This window comes from Apteryx rowi, unplaced genomic scaffold (genome assembly GCF_003343035.1).
Source record: "Apteryx rowi isolate R43461 unplaced genomic scaffold, aptRow1 scaffold_93, whole genome shotgun sequence".
Taxonomy (NCBI): domain Eukaryota; kingdom Metazoa; phylum Chordata; class Aves; order Apterygiformes; family Apterygidae; genus Apteryx; species Apteryx rowi.
This window is the reverse complement of record NW_020451238.1, coordinates 1,394,047-1,417,132: the sequence shown is the minus strand read 5'-3', so window position 1 is coordinate 1,417,132 and position 23,086 is coordinate 1,394,047. Positions and strand designations below refer to the sequence as shown.

At 37.5% G+C, this 23,086-nt stretch overlaps 1 protein-coding gene across 3 annotated transcripts in view; it reads left to right on the top strand.

Moving 5' to 3' along the window:
• TXNRD2 (thioredoxin reductase 2) overlaps window positions 1-23,086 on the top strand; it is a 38,236-nt gene that overhangs the window by 11,363 nt on the left and 3,787 nt on the right. The window contains exons 9-16 of one of the 3 annotated variants that reach the window (XM_026091911.1): window positions 880-899; window positions 1,295-1,386; window positions 3,766-3,940; window positions 12,586-12,722; window positions 17,906-18,001; window positions 18,226-18,318; window positions 19,670-19,741; window positions 21,616-21,713. In XM_026091911.1, the coding sequence (XP_025947696.1) occupies window positions 880-899; window positions 1,295-1,386; window positions 3,766-3,940; window positions 12,586-12,722; window positions 17,906-18,001; window positions 18,226-18,318; window positions 19,670-19,741; window positions 21,616-21,713 (783 nt within the window). Of the gene's footprint in view, window positions 1-879; window positions 900-1,294; window positions 1,387-3,765; window positions 3,941-9,650; window positions 9,805-12,585; window positions 12,723-17,905; window positions 18,002-18,225; window positions 18,319-19,669; window positions 19,742-21,615; window positions 21,714-23,086 lie in introns of those variants that run through there. The other 2 variants (XR_003257886.1, XM_026091912.1) reach the window with 2 other exon arrangements.

The following is a 23,086-nucleotide window of genomic DNA, read 5'->3' as shown; positions in this document are numbered from 1 at the left end:
GAGGACTTAGTATGTTGTGAAACAATCAAGTTTGTCATTCTGCATTCCCCATGTGGCTTGGAAGAGCTGAGGGTAATTAATAGCCAAACTGGCAGGAGGATCTTCCTTGAAGATGCAACCCACCCAGTTGCCATCCCAAATTCTTAAATTTGGGTGCCAAATGTCTCCCAGGTCAGTAATGATATTTCTGCATCCAAGACACAGCACGACGTTTCTGTCATTCTGGTCATGTTTAGGACTCCCTTGAGCATGGTTCTGGGTAAGGTTTCTGGGGAGAAATGGTCTTGGACCAGAAAACTCCCAGAGCTTCCCATTTTATTGCCATTCTGTTTTGTTATACTGACTGCCTGGAAGACAGTGGTGCTGGGAGGCCCTGTAAAGACCAGGCATCTATTGCAGTAGGCACTGAGGGGGGGAAAAAAAGTGTCAGTTGCCATTCCAGTTCTTCCAATTGAGGTATATCTTAGAGCACAAGTGAAATATATTTTGCTTCATTTGCTTGGCCTTTAAGAAATACTTGTGATGCATCTTAACCTTGCTAGTTGCTCTGACTTTTTTATGTCTTGCTTCAGCTTGTCTTTCAGAATGTGTATTTAAATGTCCCTTTGCAATGTAAAAGTAATTCCATATTTCTTGTAAGCCCGTTTACTTTTTATTCTGTTAATAAAATAAGCTTGAATGAAATCTGACACATTAGACTGTTTTCTTTGTTGGGATTGATAAGCCATATTCTTTTTTCACATCTAACAACAGCAGATCCACTGCTCAAACCTGTAATCTTGTAACCATACATACTTCAGAAAATAACTTGTCAGTTGTGCGAAAATATGCACAAGCTCATTCCATTGCTTTATTCTTTCTTTTTTTTTTATATGACAGGTTGGTTGTTGGAGCCAGTTGTATCCTTTGAAAAGCTGTAGTGATTTATGATTCTAAGCAGCGTAGTTTTTTTTTTTTTTTTTTTTTTTAATAAAAGCTTCATTTTCTGAATTCCTTTGCTCATGCCCTGTACTTAAGTTGGTAATATACAGTAATAGTTTTCTGTTTGGTATCATCGTGGGAATTCAGGTCAGCTGAGGATGAATTCTGAGGGCTTTAAAAAACAATCCTGTCTATGAGGAAGGTATTCTAAGGCTATGGATCTTTATTGAATAGACAACAGAAGCATGCTGAAGGTGTTGTCTTCATGAGGAGAACTTGATTTCTCTAGGAAGAAAGCCCACTTGTGAACTGCCTTTATTTCTGTTGCATTTATATGAAGTTGTTTATAATTCTTTAACTGATATTTCACCAGATGTTTCACTTGAGTGTGCTGGTTTTCTAACAGGCATTGGATTGGATACTACAGTCATGATGAGAAGTATTCCACTTCGTGGGTTTGATCAAGTGAGTACAAAACATGTTACATCTCCACATATATATGAAATATAACAAAAGATATGTTTGGTAATTGTTGTCTCCTAAAGACAAAGTGGCATTGTCTTCTCCAAACACTTGTTGGTAGGTGCTTTCTGAAGAGTAACCAAATAAATGTTAGTTCTTGTTTTGCTGTTGTATCTATCTCTTGATCTTGTCTTCAGAAAACTAGATCCCCCCCCGTCCCCGCAATGCTTGAAAGGCCAGGAGGCAGGGGAGAGATTTGGCTCATCCCCCTGTGAAAAGCATTAGATGATCTCTTTAAAATAACCTAGACTTTCTAAGAATTACAAATAATGATTTTTCAAATAAAGTATTGCACTTAACATGAAGTAGTTCCATGTGGGGTTCATTATGATGAATGAAAATAAAACACTAAACAGAAAGTTTGTAGTAACATAGGAACTGGAAATCTTGACCTTATTGCTTTCAAAAAAGGCAGACAGTGGCAGTCCTAAAAAGTGGAAAAAATATATGGTGATTTCRGTGGACTATCAACCCTAAGCTGGAGAAAATTATAAGCAAAATCACTCAGGCAAAGAAGTTAAGACAGAAAAAATGTATTTGAAAATTGAGAAAATTTTAGAGGTGTTTATTAAAAGGCCAAATAGTCATGATTGTGCTGACAAAACAGAAAACATGGCCTGATAGTCCCCTTGGTTCCTAAATCTGTAGGCAGAGTACTTTTACGTGTGACTGTAGATTTTTCCATTGTTGCACGATTTGGTGCTATCACCACTTTGAAGGAAAAGTTTCAGTAGTGTCCTTACAACAGTGAGAGAGACCTGGGTTTTCATTCATGTCTGGGCTGAACCTTTTTCTTTGATGTTTCCAAGAAATTTCTTCTTGGGCAAATAATCTTGGAAAATTTCAGCTTCAAGAGTGAAGCCTTTGTCAAGTTAATCGCTTGAAAACAGTGTTCCCAGAATGGAAACCAATGCATGTTGACTTAATTATTCCTGATATCATGAATCAGGATTTTTTTAATGCTTAATTGCAATAGTGCAARACATTTACGGGCCGAAGGTGAAGAAAGTGATAAAGCTGTGGGCTTGTTCTTAAGAACCGCTTTGCACACTGACTGTAGGAGAACTGTTTTTAAAGTGTAACAGCACAGCGTATGCTTTCTTAGTCAGTTTAAGAAAGGTGCTCCCAAACTCCTGTTTTGAGGAGGGAGCACTGCTGATGGCAGCAGCAGGGACAGGTACCACTGTGGGTAGTGACAGCTTCTGGTTGCATGCCAGCCACTGCCACTTTGAAGTGGCTTCCTTAAAACTGGTGGTATGCGTACTGGAGTTTGTGAAACACTGTGCAAGAATGTGTCAGAGATTTACTCTGATCTTTGAAGAAATCTACACCTGTAACAGCATGAGATCTAAGCAAGCAGGGAATAGTGTATTAAGAGTGTTTGTGGTGCTTCATAAAACACTTAAAGTAGGGCTTTCTCCAAGAACTTGCAGGCAGGAAGAGCACATTGGAAAGCTCTAAGTTAAGAGCGAATAGAGATAAAATAATTATATTCAGTCTGTAACCACACAAAGTCTAATGGAAAATGATTAGTGAGATATCGTGTTTCAGAAGAGAAATAATGCTATTGCTTTCATATTACTTAATCACAACTTTGAAAATAAAGTTTTGTAAGCCAACAGCTTGCCTGTAGTTCTTTTGTGTGAGTGGTTTTCTGATAATAGCCTTTAAGTAATAAACATATCCTGTGACAAAGTGCAACCTGAATTACTACAATCGGGAGCAATGACATCTTTGGATAAACCTGTCAATGCAACACTTCACTACTTGACTGTGGTGTGGCATTATTTCAAACAGGCTCTTAGGACAAAAGCGTTACTTCCTTTCGTAGTAGAACTTTCCAGGAAACCTTAGTGAATCGTAGTCTTTGCAGTGGAATGACAGGTGTTGTGGCAAAGGGAAATATTTTTCTTCCTTAGCTTTAGGAAAGTGTTTAATTCCCTTCAAGCTGCCAGAAAATGGTAATTATAGCAACGTTAAATTGAATTTGCTCTAGATGCTGTTTTTGTATAAGCATCAAATTATGTAAAAGCAACCTTGTTGCTCATCTGATATTTTACCTTTTTGAAAATAATTTGAATGTTCCTAGAATACAGGTATCTCTTTAGCAAGGGTGGAGTTGCAGGTCTCACATACATAGTGGCTCAACAAATCACAATGTGTTAGCAATGCAACAGTAACTAAGTGACACAGAATGTTTGAAATGCAAGATGCATTTACTGGATTTGCATTAAGCCAGCTGAAGGAGAGTTTTGCATTAAAAAGACCATATATCTAAGTTTAAACAAATGTTTTTTGTTTTTTTTTTTCCCTACTCAACAGCAAATGTCATCTTTAGTAACTGAGCACATGGAATCTTATGGCACAAAATTTTTAAAGAAATGTATCCCAACCAAAGTTGAAAAACTGGAGAGCAACAAATTACAAGTCACCTGGCAAAATACTGACTTGGGCACAGAAGAAACAGATTCCTTTGACACCGTGATGTGGGCAGTAGGTAAACTTGATTATTTTAATGTTTATATGCAATGCTTGCTATTTTGAAAATGAAGTCCCCTCATTTATTGCATGGGGCCAAACAGCGGCCTGGGGCCTGTTCTTTTCTAAGATTAAGCCACCTAAGCATTGGGGGGTCTTTTGTGGATTTTTTTTTTGTTTTTAATTCATATCTTCCATGCCTCACTGGTTCACTTACAGTCTAAAAACACATGAAAGTTACAGTGAATGAAACAAATCCATGGTAATTACTTATGCATGAGCTGCAATAAATGAGAGACATTTTACTCTCCCTCACATTTACTAGAGGATGAGAGCACAAACACCAGCAACTCCTGTGGTGCAGTCAATGTTCTCTAAGTCCACGCTCTGACTTACTCATTTAGCTATTCACTAAAAATTTCTATTACCCTGTTTAAGAAGGCTACCATTTCTTCTAGGAATTTCTAAACTGTGCCAGTTAAGTTCGTTACTACAGCTGCAGTGCTCTGTCATCCAGTTCAGAGAAAGAGGAGCAATTATTTCTAAAAATCCAAGCTCATCACAGGGAACCTGGCAGCTTGGAGGCATTTGAACTCAATTTAGGATCCTCCACATACCTCAGTTCTTGAGGGTTCTGAGATGTGATGCCTAAATCAGAGTAAATCAGTAAAARCATTTTGTGGAACTAGCTATAAGGATAATCACCAGAAACAGGAATTAAATCTATTTTCTAACTCCTCTGATTCAAGTGCTACTTCTCGTAAGGTTTAACACAGAGTGATATATGGTACAAGGCTCCAGCCCGCAGAAAAGAAAATACTCTTTCTGCATTGCCTCCCCAGGCTGCTCATTTGCTGCTGTTATCAGTCAACTGTCAGCTCCTGCATTGCTTCAGATAGACCACAAGCCCATTGGAATAGGAGGCCTCTTGTCTTCTGTGCTTATAAAGTTCTGTGAATATTTGGAGTTCTAGATAAATAATGAATGGCTAAAGGCAGTAGTGATATTTGGCCAACAGATGGCATCTACCAAACCAAGTAAATATGCTTAAATTTGCTGCCCAAGAAATCTGTTTTGATACTGAAGAACAATCAGTTTTACCAGCAGCTTTAGAAACTGATTTGTAATTATTACATTTATATGTTTGKTTTTTTTTCCCTCTGGCACTACTGTTTCATAGAAGCAGGGTAAGCATCACTGTTTCGCCTGGGGAGGATGAACAAAAAGATCTTTTTGAATTCTTGAGGTCACAGAATGGATCCATGACAGGAAATAGGAACACCTCATTTGCAGCATTTTGCGTTTTGCCCAGTGGACTAAATCTATAGTCCTGTTGTTCCTTTCCCCTGATTAAGTCAACCTTCTATCTTCCTAATACCCCAAACAGAGAGCAGGCTGTGTGTTTTGACCAACCTTTGCTTTGGATTACTGTGATTAATTTTCTCTTAGAAGTGTAATGGGTTTTTATAAATTGTAGAAACAGCTTTTAATAATGGGTCACACTCATCATAACCAAAGACACTAGTGCTTGCCTAGAGCAAAAAAGGCTATGCTATCTGGAGCTCTGACAATCAAAAAACTGTAGAAAAATATTCATGGGGTGAGATGACTTCAAGTTCTTCAGAACTGTGGGTTTCTAAATGTGGTACCTGATTTTCCTCAAACTTTCCAGTAAAAGTGTACTCTGATGTGGAGTCACACTGTAAAATTTCAAGTCAATTTGTTTACTTTTGTCAAAGATGGAAATAAGAGCTGTTAAATTGAAATAATACAAAAAAATCTTGTTTTAACTCTAATTATAATAAGGTTGAATGATATACTGTTGCGAGTCTGTTGTAATGTGACTCCTTGCACTGCTTTGATGTGCAAAAGAGCACATTATAATTTTTGTCATAGACTTGAGTTAACCTCCATATCTAGAAACTGCAAAATGAAAGGTTTGAGGTGGTTTTTTTTTTCTCCCAGTGTTCAAATTTGTGCTCCACCCTTAAGAATTAAACACATTAACAGTTAAAGCCGGTTAACTGATGTGCAGTCCACATGATTCATTGTTTTTCTCTGTATCAACACACCCACACCAGGTGTCTCAGATAATAGACTGGGAAACTTGGTAGTGTTGAGGATTTCCTGTCTGCAGATGTGCCAATTACAATGCTGATTGAAGAAAGTCAGCTTGTAGAATTAGTTAGAAAGCAGCCACTATTGTTAACTAATTGTAGTCTGCGTTGGAATAGATATTTCCTTGATTTTTGTAAATGCATCGTGGCATTTTAGTAGGATTTTAGTAGGATTAATAGGATTTTATGAATAATGTTAAAATTGTTTACTGACAGTGCAACAGAGTTACATTTAAAGGTTTCAATCCAAACCCTTTGTAGTTAGCTCTCAGAGGAGGTCTGTGTCACCTTGCTGAGTGACTATGCTCTATTGCCTTCCGGATCACTGAAACAGATCTTTCTTGATATTTATTTGATTTTTGTCTGTCTTGTCCTTTAATGGTCTTGCCTTTTATTAGTGCTGTCTTCTGCTTGTGTGAGAAATATCCTAGATTGAGAAGCTTTTGAGAATTTTTTGCAAAGTGTGAAAACAATAAACTTTTAATATTAATATAGTATTCCCTGTGCTCTTTAACGGCTCAAAAAAACTTTCCATGATAGGCACCTGATGTACCTGAGCTACAAAACAATGGTAAGTCTATGCATGCACAGACTGAGTACAGAGCCTTCATCCAAAGAAAAGGGTAGAGTTTCACACCTTATAAATAGATGCAACCGCTGATCTGTGAGGCAAAATTGCAGGAGATCAAGCTTTATATACAGGGATTGCCTCACCTATCAGAGGGCTGAAACCTGTGGAATGAATGTTGCAGCTGCAACACAGCTAATGTGTAACAGGAACTGACAAGTAGTATTTCCATTTGAAATTGCAGTAGATGACAAAACATTACTGTTGTAACTGGAATTTGTCCAGGTAATTCACAGAGTCCTTGAAAAAATATTTAATTACCTCATATCTGATTGGGTCTTGCTGTGTGGAGGAGCAACACTGAATTTGTGATTAAACCATGCAGGTGTTTATAAAATATCCTAAATTAATTTGACAGAGAAAGTGGGATAGTGTGCTAGTAAATTCTTAATTAAAAGAGCCATGAGCAGCAGCAGATTTAAAGTTTGGCTTTATAAAAGAGAGTTGTCTCCCTGATGAGAGCAGTGGAACAACCATTCTCAAATTCCTTTGCATTCGCAGGCTTAGAGGAAGCCACTGGGCCTTTGAAATAATATCATCTTTGCTGTAAAAAGAAATTATGCGTTTAGCCCTATGCAAAGCTGACAGGGTATCAGGTGTTGCACATCCTATGCTATTAAGAACATTGCCTTTTGTGTCAGACTGGATGCCTGGCAGATTTAATTTGTAGTGCAGTAAAATAAGGTCATCGTTGTTCAATATCAAGAAAGGGTTAAGTATTTCACAATTTTTGTACTAGTTTTCTTCAAATCTTACAACCAAATCAGTTTGGATTAACTAAGAAAACAGAAATTTTGCTTGGAGATTTTCTTTGAGAAGTCCCATATGGTGGAATATTGCTGTGATCTCCTGTGAGTACAACTCTGCCAGCCCCTAGAGAAAGGGGATAGCCTTTAGATTCCTCTTTGCGAGCAAATTTTGCCATCCAGTTTTTAACCTTTGGACTGTTCAGTAGAAAATAATGCACCTTGTTTGATCTCAGGAAACTGTTAGTGCTAATGTGATTTGGTTTGCTTAGACTCTGGGTCTTTGCTCTGAACTCCCCTTATGTCTCTTTCTCATTATTTTTAATTCATGACTATCTTAGTAAGGTGTGGTTTCTGGATTCCTAATGAAAATTGTCGCTCTGATTACATCAGCCAGTGCTTTTAGCTTTTCTTTCTTCTTTTTTTTTTCTTCCTAGTGTCTTGTTTTAATGACATTCAGACAGATTTAAACAACACTATTTTTAATGTTCCAGTAATTTGTTTGCTTTTAGAGGGGCTTGGATGGTACGTGTTGTTTCTGTCCTTTGTTTAACCCACCCACAAACTTTGAAAATAACTCTTGTTTTATTCTACTTATATCACCAACTCATGGTTACCAAAATCACCAACTCATGGTTACCAAAATCACTCCTTCGTGTTGAGGAAAAGCTAACTGTTAGGCTGAGCCTCCAATATGCACAAGAGAATATTTTGGAATTTGAACCATCAGATGACATTAATTTGATACACAATAGCTGGCCCCTAACTTCAAACCTAGAGATTGGTATAAATAAATAAAAAACTGACTGGTGGAAAATGCTGCAAAGTAATTTCATGAGACCAGKAAAAGTAATGTGATGTTTTCTGCAGAATACATGATCCGTTCACCCATAAGTGTATAGGAGGTTGAAGCCAATGACCACATTTGATAGTGGATCATGGGTATTGGTTTTTGACACTGCAGAAACAGCCATTAAGGACATACAAAACCTTTGGTTACAGCAAGCTTAACATGGGAGAATTAATGTAAAGAGAAATGTAGCATCCTTCTCAGAAAGTGTTTCTAGCCCACTTTACCTTGCAAAGGACCTTGAAAACAAAACAACTACAACTGTTAGAAGTCTGTCCCGCACTGTAAGGTTTTTGTTTGGTTATGCAGCATTTGGAGCTGCTCTTCTCTCTTCTGGTTCCAGTGGGACCAAAGTGACAGCGCCTTGGCTTTTTGTCTGCGGATGCAAATAACTTCCGATATACAGTGGATGGTGATGCCTGGGTGATTACTGCTTGCACCAGGGCAGCCACAAGCTCCCTGCGGAGACACCTCTTCTGAATAATCAGTATAACTAATCAGTGCTACGAGAAACAGCACAGCCTCGAGAAACAGCACAGCCTTGCAGACTTAGCAAAGAGCCGGTTACTGCCCTGGCACTGACTAAGGGTCAGATCTTTTTACAAATTGTGGCAGGCGTGCTGAGAGTCTATCAGTAATGGATGAAATGTTCAAAAACATCCTTGTAGCCTTGGTGCACACTTCTATCAATGGTGTAAGGCTTCTGAATGTGACTTTATTTATTTATTTATTTATTTTTACTTTTGTTAATCCTACAGTAGTCAATATTTTTTCTAACCTGAACATTAGTTATACTGAATTGGTCCTCGTGGCTGTTATCAGCTGGCTGAGTTTTTGTGAACGGCTTGTGGGTTTTCAGGAGGGATTTGGAGGAGGAAAAGGTAGTGGTCATGAAACYGATTTGAGAGTGTGTTAGACACCCAGAATGAGATGGGAGAGAGTACCAACACGATGGGAAAACAGATGAGATTTTGATCAAGGTCAACCTGAGATCACAGATTGGGTAGAGGGGATGAAGTGATGGAWTGAAATGCAAATGTCTAGGGAAGACATGGAGAAGACCGCTGGGCTTAGGTTTTATGCTGGAAGAACCACCCTGCAGAATCTTCACAGAGGCCTTTTGGCTGCAGGCGTTGATGTGCCTGGTAATGAAATGCTTGGCTGACTCTGGTTGGGATTTTTCAAATGCTAGGGAGTAAACAGACCACTCCAGTTTCTGTGATTAAGAAGCTGCAAAAGACCCATTATAAAAGCTCTACAGACTGCTGTCAGCTGTGCCTTTATCACCCTGGGAAATCTTACTGTACGCAGGAGTATGCTATCCCTGGTTTACTGCTGCTACATATTTACTTGACTATGCCAATTCCTATGGTTTCTTCTCATTTTAGCTGCTTCGGTCTCACTGATGTAGGTCCTGCACCCAAAGTCTCGTTGGTCACAGCAGCCTGGAGCTGCCCCTGCCTAACTGTGTGGAAGCCTGATTCCTAGAACCGCTCAGCAGATGGTAGGACAGAGTTGCCACGTTACAGTATGACCGATCTGGTGCGTTTTTGAGATACGTGCTTTAACCAGTCTCTTGTTGCTCTCTGTAGCTAGGCTGGCTGATGGCCTCCTCAGTAAGCCATGTTGCTAGATTTTACAAAACCAGGTCAAAACGCTGCCTTTTTTTCTTTTCTTTTCTTTTAAAGTCAAAAGTGAATGGGGACAGGCCCTGAGAGCAGAGATCTGTGTGGTTTTCAGAGTTGCGTGGTTACTGTATGGGTCTCTTAAAGACGGGATTATGGTGTAGTATTAAAAATGCAGGAGTCATGTAGCCTTTTTAAGGGTCAGATTTGAATTGGCATCTTTTTCCTAGATGCCTGGCATCTTTCTGCTTTGACTAAAAGCTAAAGCTAGTCTTGTGTTTCCTTGTTCTTTACGTTTCAGGGCAGTTGGGCATCTTCAAACTAAAAGCACGTGTGCTGACTTGTAAAAAAAAAACGGCCATCTCTCTTTTGTGCCTGGTAGGATTTGGTCTAATTTTGTATTGCCCTCTGGATCTTAGGAAGAAGCTATAAACTCGTCCTTTCTTAAAGCTGTAAATGTAAAAAAACTTAAGTTGTGGGAATGAAATAAATATCCTTCCCATCCGGTACTACTAAGAAATAGTAACAACTGATTCTATAATACAAGTAAGTGAATGTTGAGAAATGTCAGGATTTCCTGAATTTGGTATTAAAACTTACCAAGCCACTTTGGTTATTCATGAACCTAAGCTAGTGAATTTGATGTGAAGCAAGATGAGTAAGTGTAATTCTRGTTTATGGAAGTGAGCCAGATGGGGCTAAAGGCCAATAAAGTTTCAGCTAAGTTTTTAATGTTTTATTATTGCTCTCAGAAATAATATTTAGGCAGTGAAGTTGGGAGAGAAGCTTCACTATGAGTAGCAACACATTTTTTTGTAACTCCTAGCTATTAATACCAAACTGTACACATGTTAAAATAGATTGGAATCGAAAGGTTAAGTGTTATCCTGCAGATTTGATAAACTCAGCTGTTGTTGTTGTCACAGCTCTTTAAATGACTCTATTGACAGTTTTCCTTTTTTTTCTTCTTTTTTTTTTTTTTTCTTTTTCAGTGCCTGCCATTGCGTGCTAAGCTTTCTCTTGGCTCTGCCTGGCAGGAAAAAGGGGAAACTAGAAAACCCCATTAGCTGTCCATTTGCAGAATATCCAGGCTTTACTCTCAATACACAAAGAAATACAACGGTAGGAAGTTGTTTCACATCCGAGCCAAGATAAGGTCCTGAAGGTTTATTATTTTTGTTGCCTGATAGCATCAGGACTGGGGAGCAGGGGGCAGAGAAGGAACAGCAGATCAACATCCCATGGGGACAACAGAAGGGAAGACAGACAGATAGCCAAGTGCCGACAGCTTCAGTCAGTGCTCCCAGAGGAAGTGTTGGTTTCACCAGATGAAATTAATACACAGAAGTCTTTACAGAGGCATTCAGATGTGACATTGTTTGGGGGGCCTGGCTATATGGCAGATGTATAAAGCAGTGAATCATGTGTTTACATATAATTAGATCTGTATTGACAAGCCAGGTTTTCCTTTTGTTTAATAATTTCCTACATTAACATCAAAGAACTTGTTTTTGTAATGAAAACACATTTCCCTTTTTGGTTTGCTTTGCTATAGTTCTGTATTAACATCAAACACAAAATCATGACTCCCACACAAAGGATAGAAATATATCCATTTATAGCCTCTGAAATGGATGCAACACTATAAAACTTCCTTTGTTTAGAGATATTTGGGCAATCTCCTCTATGTCACCCTGTATGTCCTTACAAATTCTGGGAGTACCTGATAAATTGACAGTGCGCATTAACTTTCAAATACATTTGAAAAATTGGATGGGATCTAATATTCCACTCCTGGATCAGGACCCATTGTGCTAGGACTGTACAGAAGCTCAGTGTAGTGTTATCAAGATTTTGGTGATCTTAGTGGTAACTCTGCAGAAAAAATTACAAAAATATTTTTAAAGGTGTATAGTTTGAAATGTAATTTAGAGAGAGCAATCCTGTGGAAGAGATGGAGTTTAAAATCTTTGGAAGAGGAAGCTGTAATAATCTCGGCTCAGTAGAGTTTGCTGCATTCATCTTTAAATCCAGTGAAAATAATAGTTTTAAATTCTACAAAATGTTTGTACAGTGTTTGACCTAAATATCTCAGCATTAAGGACTTTAGAGCAAAGTTGATAAAACTTTATTGTCCAAGCTGAGGGGACTAAAAAAGCTTTAAAATAAGTATAAGATAAAAAGAAAAGAGGACTTTAGGAATGCTTAATGTTGGACAGCATTGCTAATAATTTGTGTCCACAAGTGTGCACAGCAGGCTGTTTGTCAGTACTGAGTGCCTTTCAGTTAGTGTTTATTGGTAATTTTCATTGTAGAAGTTGCTTGTTTGTTTATTTATATATWTATATACATATATATGTATTCATATTGTCTGCAAACTAAATTTAGAATATGTGATAAATATTAAACCAACTCTTTTGCACGTTTTGCAGTGGATGGTGTCCTGCACATTTTTAAAGGATACCTTTCTTCTAAATAGTCTAAGCAAAGGCAAYGGTAATAGAGCTCCTATCACAAAGGAATTCATATCCATACTTTCCACCTTTTCAGCTTTTCACCATCATTTTGTTTTCTTTCTACTTGGACCATCAAATAGCACAAYGGACTTGGAAATCTATGATGGGGAATGCCAGTTTTTTAGATTAACTCTGCCAAAGTTTTCAAGTAGTTTTTACATTAATTTCTTTTTTTCCTTAAGGCCGAGTCCCTGACACTAAAACTCTCAATTTGGAGACAGTTGGCGTGAAAACTAATTCTGAAACTGGAAAGATCGTTGTTGATGCCAGCGAAGCTACTTCTGTTCCTCACATTTATGCAGTTGGAGACATAACAGAGGTACTGAGTCTACATAAACTATTTTACAATAACAGGAAGCCARCTTTGTTCCTGACTAATAACTAGTCCCCAGATGTCGTCATGCTGTAGCATATATATTAGGGCTTTGCTCTTTTTCATTTTTGTAGAGCTGTAGTGTTTATGCCAGCCGCCTGGGTCAGTAATTTCCTTCACATGGATTTTGTGAAGTATCTCAGCATTAGAGATTATTACTGATGCTTATCAGGCAATGCATCATTGGTCAGACTCTAATAATAATGTCTTTATCACTTTAATTATCTTTCTAATAATGATTTTATCACTTCAAACATATGACTTCATGCTGCCTGTGAATGCTGAGTGAAAATAGATTTTAGCTTCTGGAGCTGAATACGCTTACTGAGAATGACCATGACAAATTCTGTAAATAGTTTTAGTCTTTTGGGTTTTAATTGTGATTAAGACAGCATTTCTGTTCCCTGATACAAAATGTTTCTGATAAAAGTGTGTGCCTCCATAATAATAAAAAAAAGAGTGCTCCAAGTACTTACTGCATTTGACTTCTATTCGTGATTTGTGAATGTTTATGCCACATAAATAATAATGAGCCTTTTTTCAAAAAAAAAAAATTATTAGCTTGAGAAAAACAATTTTCTTATTCTTGTTACAGATGCAAAAACAGAATTCCGTGGCCTTAATTTAATTCTGTTAATAATCCAGAAAGTTATCTGTGACAGGGATCTCTTGCCCTGATCAAAATATGCTCAGATACTTCCAGTCACTTAGTTCTTCTGTAAACTGAAAATTAAGAATAGAATGTCTACTGTATATATTTCAAGCTGGGCGTCTTGAAATATGTTGTCTTCATAAAATACAGAGTATGGCTGGATTCCGAACTGTGCCCTTGCAGTGCAAAAAGTGCCCATCCCTTACAGTCGGGATGGGTTTTGATATAAAGGAGACATCTTTTAAAAAGTCTGGAAGTCTAAATGCTGTAATGATATCCAAAGCCCATATATAATATGTTTTGAAGGACCTTTAAAAGGTTTGTCATTCTGCCAAATATAAACCCTACAGGTGCCCTGACTTTTTGAAGAGATGTAACAGGTTACATGATGTGTTGGGAATAGCCCTGCAAATTCCTGACGGGACTCTGGAACAGTCAGAGACACTTAAATCTCATAAATCTGCTGACCGCTCCTGACCTCTTCCCCTGTATCTAGGCACGTGTTTCTTCCTGTCTGTCTCCATCTTCATGTGAATGACTAGCCATTTCCTTTTTAACTGTGTTAAAACTCTTTCCTGCTCAGCTATTTCTCTTTTTTTTCTTTACTCTCCACAGCTTTTCTGTCCTGTCTGGTCACTCAGAGCCCTGGGATTATGTACAGTTCCTCTCCTTTCTTCTCTGTCCATGTGGAGGTTTGCTCTGTACTTGTCACTTCATGCTCTGGGATGTTTCCTGAAGTCCTCTTTCTACTCAGTCACCTCCTACCCCAGCTCATCTCTGGTATATGCCTTGGATGGGCCTCCTGCTTTCCAAAATTTCTTTTTAATTTAATCCAAGCGGCAGTTGTTAGAGGCAATGTTGGCAAGGCCTTAGATTCTGTTGCTCATTCTACTGCCAATCTGCAGTGTTATTCTGGGCAAGTCATTTCCTTTTGGATGCTTTTTGTCTTCTGCCCTTTGAGGATTTAGTTAAGTAAGAAATATAAAGTTGGAGGCAGGATGCGCTCCTCTTTCCTACTCTAGATCTAAAAAGTCAGGTCTTCATTTATTGGTTATTTTCATTTCTTTGTTAAACCTTCGGTTTCCTTTTCCTGCTTTTGTCCACGTTAGTTCAGATTTTCAAACTTGAATTGTGTAACAGGGACTTCTAAATGTAACTGGTAAAAACACAGTTTTATACTATGTCCAGTGTACAACTGGGAAAAACTGGAGAGTTAAATGAGTGCCTTGTAGAAATATTCTCTTAAGCTTATACTTGCATATCATCTCAGTGCTCTGGGATAGGGAGTTAAGTAAATCACAGTATAGTACTCGTGCCTTTATAAAATTTAAAGACAGAAGGAATTCTTGCCATTGTCAAATCTGATCCCCAGTGCAATGTSAGCCATGTAATTCCACAGCAGAACTGCTAAAATGCTAAGCAATCAAACTATTTTATTTGAGTTCTAAATTCATTTTTAAAGCAGAATTAATTTAGATAATAAATCTCACTGGCATGGGAACCAGCAGTGGAACAAAGTTCACAATGTAGTTGGTGTTGGTGCACATCTCAGCAGGATGCACTTGATCCTTCTTTGTGTATTCTTTGGGAACCACAAAGCTGTGCAGCTTGGTGTGTGAGGTTGCTGCAGAGACCTTGCAAAAAGGGCAGGAAGGGAAATCTTCCTTCCTGCAAATGAGCATCGTGATCCCTAATATTGCYTATAAAAATAGGATTTTGTCTCCGGTGTTCCTGTTCAGGCCTTTTCTTTTTTCTCTGCTCTTTCCCTGTCTCAGTTTCTTTGCTACCATAAGATGTTACTGATTGTTTATACCTTTGCAAGTAACTCTCAGTTCCCCTTCCTCCCTCTTCCTCATGCCACATTGAGTAGACACTAACTTGCTACCAAATAGCAAAAACTTTTTTTTTTTTTAAATCCAGTGCCCGGGGGGAGGGGAGGAGGGTGTTTGCTGACATGTTCAGAATGAGTGTTTTCATTTGGGAGTCTTACCCAGCTGGCATAAATGGGAAACTATGTGTGCATGGGTGTCTTGTTGCACCCTCGTATAGACAATGAAATCCTAAAGTTATTCAAGCTGTTCATCTGAAAGAAGGGAAAAATCTCTCTTAGGTTGGTTGGTTTGTCTACCCTCAAAAGATTTTTCAAGATTTGGCAAAATAGAGTTTTCAACTGGCAGGTGAAATTGCATTTAGGTTTTTTCATCCTCTGTAATCAGGGTGAGGATGACCAGGCTGGAATTCTAATTTGAATATTTGCAGTGCTGGTCTATGTGTTAAAATCCTTCCTCCAGACATGTTGAAAAGCACAGCACACACTATAAAGATGTTCTCTCAGAAGGAGGTTTATCATATGTACACAATACTATACATCTGTCATATTTCAAAGGGTGTTATAACAAAGATGTGTAGAGAAGGTGGAATGTACAATATGTTGCTTTGAATAGAAATGAGACCAAAAAAAGAGTCATGTTAGAGCAAATACACAGGACTTCAAAGCTTTTTAAACTCTCTTAGGAGCCATCTAGTTTAAATGTAGAATACATTGGAGGATTCTTATGAACAATTCGTATCCATAATACTCAGCAGGGTAATTCTACACATGACTGCAAAGTGAATGTTCATTTCAAATATTTACCAGGGAAGGTCTTTAAGCCATTGTTTATGAGAAATTGGGCTTTATCTGCATGGATGTTTTAGTAATTAGCTGGGTTTTATGGAATGCATGGCAGTGCTTTCACAATTTTATCTCTCGTTCCAATCTTCTATTCATTTCTGGAATGCCAAAACAACATCTGTATTTCCTGCTACAGAAATGATTGGCAGCCATGTTTCAGGCAAATGTGTGTAAGAAAAAACAAATGGCAAATTTCATCTGGTAAATGACACTTACAGACTTGAAAGTCAAAATGCTGGATTTGAAAACCTATGATTTGATGGATCTTAGGCTTGCAAAAATAATTAGTCTTTATTAATTAGAATACGGAGTGTCTGTTACCAGGTTAGACATAAGAGCTTTTCATGTCATTTGGGTCTGCTTTTTGGAACAGAAGTTTGAATTTAAGTGGTTGTTAGTACAGATAAAGCATAAATACATATCAATATGCAGTTGGCTGATACGGTATGTGTACTAAAGCAAATGGCAGCTAATACCTTGTACAGAAACTACCTAACAACTTACAGAAAAGATAATCTGGGAAAGAGAAATGGATTGTGATAAATTAAATGCTCAGAAATATTAGGATAATACATGTTTGAAAAGCTGGAATGTGCGTGGTGGGAAATCTTTATTTTAATTTCTGCTAAAGGCTCTTTTTGAGGAATTATTGGACAACCACTTCCAAATGGGGATTTGCAGGAATCTGACAAATGTTGGATCTAGATAGGACCTGTATGAATCAAAATTTCACAATTTTTATAAAGCATTCCACACTGTCCCATGAAGGTACTGGTTTCCAGATATGGCTTTTTGTGTCTCCACATCATTCCTTCCAGATTTTTGACCTCTCTCTCATCTCAGACAGGCATCTTGATGATCTATTCTTGGATAACTCTTGAAATGTTTTTGACTAAATTTATAATGTTTATTAGAGCTTATTAACTTGCATGGACCATTCTTCCTCAGACTTCAAAAATTCCTTTAAGAATGCCTCACTTCATTCGCAAAAATTTCCACTTGCTTAAAACTAGCACTGGAGTTCTGATGCCCCAGTGGTATTGTGCCAGCACTCAAAATTAGGGTTCTGGCACACCATGTAGTCCTGTTTGGATATAAAAATAGCCAGGACTCAAGCTTGAACTGGAGCATGTCCTGCTCCTCTCCTACTATCATTCCATTTCTTACTTGCAGGGAGTTAGCATTTGCCAACAGCRATCCTTTTCCTGACCCTCTCCAATACCAGAGTCTGAGATTGGGACCAACACAACCTATAAGTTGCAGTGCTGCCAGATAGTGTTCCACTTCTGTGATCCAGGATCAGCATAGGAAGTCAGTAATGGTGCTTGCAAATAGCAAAGCTTTTTGTGCGGGTTAAATCCATGTTTTGTAACAATGCGGTAGACTTAACTTTTTTGAAAAGGTCTGATGTTTTAAAACATTTTTGCTTTATACTAGGGTTTGGGGTTTTTTTGCTTTAAAAGAATGATCAAAAAAACCTTATCAATGACTTACTATGGAGAGAGAAGGGGAAGTGGACGCTTAGTATGTGAATATCTTCTGCTCTTTGGGGGGTAACGTGATAAGACGTAAGATTTTGGCATGCATTCATTCATGGTGTTTGTTCCCACATCAAGACAGCTCTCAAGCTCAGACACTTAAAAGCATGTTTGGATAGAAATGATTACTCCTTCCTCCATTTGGAGCCCTGACTACTAAGCTGGAATTCCGAAGATCTGGCCTTCCTCTGCCCATTGTCCCAGGAGAAATCCTCTTATGTTACTTCTCTCTTAGTTAAAACAAAGCTTTGTGCTCTTTTCTCAGGGCCGCCCTGAATTGACACCCACAGCAATAGCTGCGGGAAAACTGCTGGCTCGGCGTCTTTTTGGCCAGTCTTCAGAATTGATGGACTATAACAATGTGAGTTGTTATTTCTTCTTTCAATTCTTCTTTCAATAATAAAACCTTAAAAAAATTTTTTTTTAATTATATTTTATCATCGGAATCCAGTTTTGACAGTAACCAAAGTAGATGCATGTGACAGAGCTGTACTTCTCACTCATGTGAAAGTTTCCCCTGTATCTGCCATGTAGCTGCTTCATATGGTTCAACAGTAATATTTTCTGTTGTTTCCTCACAAGCAGGTACCTACTACAGTTTTCACTCCCTTGGAATATGGTTGTGTTGGACTGTCAGAAGAAGAGGCTGTGCAATGTTATGGATCAGATAATATTGAGGTATGTTTAATTTTATAGTTGATGCCAGAGTTGTGTTATGAAAAGATAGAAATTTCCCTGTGTTATCAAGCAAAAATTTTTGATCCCCACAATACTGTGTTTGCAGTTAGGGAGTTGGTGTCTTCAGAAAAGCTCAGGACTTTAAAGGTATTGCAGCATGTCGCAATGGAAATTGTAACCTAGTGGTCTTAAAATAATAGAATCTGACGGCAGTGAAATTTTAAATTAGTTGCTGTTTTAACAAATGACATTGTGCATCATCATTAAATGACAGTTATGTTCCTTTTAGTTGTCAGAAGCGCTGGCCAGGTCCACTAGTCTAAACTTTGGATGTCCCAGAAATATTCACACAAGCTGCTAGGTGCCTTTTTTGTGGCTAAAATATCTTGATTTGATGTGCATAGGCATGCATATTGAGGAAGAACTGATATGGCATATATTCCCACTTAGTCCCCTGAGATAAATGATGAGATTATGGTACTCATGGTGAGGAAGTTCACAGTCACTCTTATAATAAGCCAAAATTCAAACAAGTCACCTTTGAAAGGATAGGTTGTGTTACTTTTCCCTTATCATAAAGATTGTCAGTATATGACTCAGTAAGCTGTGGAAATATGAAGTGCAGTACTGTAATTATAAGTCCTCTACTTCATRTTCAGTAAGTTGTTATTTCTGATTTCTGTTATTCTGAAATATAGTGTACTCTTTAAAATTTGTCCTAGACTTGTTATCTGGATTTCTGGTTACTGATTTCATTTAGAATGATAGAAATATCAGGTAAGAACAATTGTTCTTACCTGATAAAGACAGGCAATTGATGTGTGGGGCAAATAAGATGCTGATGTGATGTATGTATGTGAGAGAAAGTTCGGTTGATGAATTTATCCTGGAGCCCCAGGCAAAATCATTAATAAAGAAATAAGTATTTACTGTACAATCCGCAGAATTACAGTGTAAGTTGTCCTTGCAGTATACATGGTTATAGATTTGGATTTCATTATTTTCCATAAATGAGGTATTACTTAAACTTTCRGTTGTGAGACGTCCGAAGGAACATATCTAACATTATTTTGAATTTGAGACACTGATTTGAGTAGCCTGATGTATTCGTAGTGTTTTTTGTTTTGTTTTGTTTTGTTTTTAATCTAATGGTTTTCTAAGAAAGTTTTGTGTTAAACTCTTAATTGTGCTTTCCATATCTTGCTTTAAAATAATGAACAAGCTTTAAGTAAATCCGTTCTTGTTTTTCTGTAACATCATCAATATGCAGTAATAGTAATCATTATAATATAAAATAGCTGTTTTCAACATAATGGTATGCTCTAACACAAAATGTTATTTTCCCTACCAGGTATACCATGCATATTATAAACCTTTAGAGTTTACAGTGGCTGAAAGAGATGCAACTCAATGCTATATGAAAGTGAGTGTTGAAACCTTCTGACTTGCTTTATCTTTAAAAAAAAAAAAAAGAGAGAGAGAGAGAGAGATATGGTACAGTCCACTTTAAGGAGGAGTATTTGGCAGAAAAAAACTTTCACAAAATGGATGAAATCTTTTTTTGGTGACAGCCTGTTTCTCTAGTAAAGCTTCACATGTTTTATATTCATCACATAGCCCACTGCATCTTGAAAATATTTTACACGTATTAGCATTTTTCAGAGCTGACATTCTCCTGATGAGAGCAGTCCATCTATAAACTGCCCTTAAGTTCCTATGAAATACTCCAAATTTCATAGAGACCAATCTCTGCTTCCCCCAGCRGAGTTCTTAACTAGTTATACGTGATAAATGAATGGCCACCTCTTGGGAAAGTACACTGCCCTCAAAAAAAAAAAGAAGCATAAAGCTTACAAAACTAAATTGTTCCATGTCTTGTTCATGAATACAAAACCTCCCTGTTTAGACCAGAATGTCAGAGTTGAAACATCTTCTCCTAGATCAATCCAGTTTCTTCAGTTGTGAAAAGGTTTTTGATGCACTTGCCCACAGCAGAGAATCTTAGATAAGTGGAGTGTAGTATCAGTAGAATGTATCATAGTTTTCTTTTTCTTTTTCTTTTTTTTCTCCCCAATATCAGGGACCTAACTTCTCTTAGTGGAATAAATGTAATGACTTCTATAGGTCCATCACAAATTATTTTGCTAATTATTATTGTGTTATGTAAGGAGTATCCATTGTCAATAGCTGTAACCAGTTTTTCTGTCTTGTCACATCTGACTTTTGTGAGTAGCTAGATATCTACCTTAACTATCCCAAGAAGCACTGCAACTAAGATGATGCTAATTCTTTTCAGCTATTCCCTTTAAATTACATCAATGCAACTGAATACTTGACGGCAGAGTAGTAATGGCATAGCAGTTGTTGGATGACATTGAATATAATGCTTATTAAACTCCCAAGACACATGAACAAGCATTAAACTTAGAGTTTAAAACTCTAAGACCTGTTTTGCTTTTCTTTTCTGTTCTGTTCTTTCAATATTTAGACTACCATGTTGGGAGTGCTGTTCTGGGGATTCCTGACAAATGAATCCACAGCCTTTACTGCATAGCAGAACCTATCAGATTAGTGATTATTTAATACCTGATGGGAGGACACAGGGAGACTCTGACTTTCTTTTTATAGTGATGAAGATGCTGTCCTTAAAGGAAAGAAAAAACTTTCATCATGTTCTCTAATAAAAGCAGGTGTGCAGTGACTCAGGCCTTCACTGATACTTAATTATTCATCTTCATTTTTGGCTGCTTCCAAGGCTTGACTCCTTTTTAGGTCACGTGGCTGATGTGGTAAATACATCTCACCAAGCATGCTACTATGAGTGTTCCCGGACTGGATTACTAAGGCACAGAAAGTCCTATAATTAGTAGTGTCCATCTTTGGAAATATAGTTGATTAGCTGCTGAGAATTCCTGTACAGGCTCAGAAAAATGCTAAGGTGGCCCTTCAGCATCAAAATGACGTTAGTCTGATTATTGGACTACAGAGGATATTTTAAGGATTTCATACAAATGACAAACAATGAAGTATTAAATATACCTCAAATTATYGGTTGTCAATGGCTCCCTGAAGTCTGAAGGAAATAGACTAATAAAGCTTTGATCCAGGAAAGTGCTTAAGGACAAGCATAAGACCTTTTGAAGTCGGTAAAATTTGGGCAAGTGCTTAATTTCTTTGCATGATGGGGATAGACTGCTGAACTGGGATCTTAGGGCACTTCGTTTTCATTTGATTCATCTTCGTGCCTTATCTTTAGATGCTCYAAGGAAAGATCTCTAGGTAATGTATTGTTTTCAGATGGTGTGCTTACGAGAGAGAGAGCAGCGAATCCTTGGCCTTCATTTCATTGGACCAAATGCAGGCGAAGTTATTCAAGGATTTGCGCTTGGAATCAAGTAAGTACAAAAGAATGTCTCTAGCTTCTAAAGCCTGCTTTTTAAGTTATTGCAAGATTATAAAAGATAGCTGCCTAGTTTTGGCAACGCTATAAAGAATCCATGCTTTTTGTTACTTTTATGTAGTATTGCATATATTTTCACTAAAAATGCTGCAGTTCTGCATTGAGATATACTGGATTTAGTTATAGAAATACTGGATATAGTTAAGGAACAACTGAGGAAAAATATAATGCTGGCTTGATATTGTTAAAGCAAAAATAAACGTGTACCTGCACTTACTAATGTTAGTTTTCTCAGAGAGAGAGAGGCTGCCTTTGCATTCTATGCACAGGATAGGTAATCACCATATAGTCTTTCAAGTCCCTTCTTTAAAAGGATATTTGTGCTTTCCATAAGAAGCTTTCTTACACCTGCCAAGAATTCTTTTCCTAATCTCATGTTTAAATGTGCATAGCCATAGCTCCTTAAAAGCTCAGTAAGGACCTGAATGAATCTTTGTTTCTGGGGTATAAACTAACCACTATATGATATGGTAAGGAAGAAATCTCTGTAGGATGGTGAAAGAGAGCAGGTTCTTTAGTCTGGAGCTTTCTGATAAGTACAATAATGTACTTATCCAAAGTAGATGAACCTTTGTGATCTGATCTTCTTCAAGAGTTTGTTCAAAAATAAATATAGAAGTGTTTTTTTCCTGACCCATATATTTCTTGTCCTCCCTTTGAAGGAGTAAGGAATGATTTTGGATCCTTTCTGGTTAGATGGAGCATTTCTGCTGTCTCTCTTGTGTGCTACAATTATTTCTTACTTGTTTTATATTTCCCTTCTTATATCTGATTCATGTGTTCAGAAATGTTGATTCCTATATATACATTACTAAATTATAGTTTTTAACTCATCTTTGAAGAAAACAGTCAATGGGATGCAAGAAACTTCCCCCCCTAGACTGTGATGTTAGCTCATTGTCCCGAATATCATCACGATTTTATTGCAGTTTTAGTCTTATAGTTGTGAGTAACTAGCACAAATGAAAAGCAGAAAGGATTAAGAAGGCAGGACCACAAGTATCACATGAGGAATATCTTAGAAATCACTGATTGCAGTATACCCTGAGTACACATTTTCAACATGTGTTTGTAGTCCATTAATTGCCAGTGGTATAGATTCTAGAACTACATTTCTTAGGATGTCATTGTTTTGAAGTTTTATCCAAAATAACCAGTGAAAAGGAAGCGCATGAAACTGGAATGCTTTTCTGCCTTGCCTGAGGGAAATTAAAACTTTAGCCACAGTAAGAGGTTTTCAGCAGGTCAGATCCTTGTATTGGTTTCTATTGTATTTCACAAATCTGGAGTTTTGTGGAACACCCATTG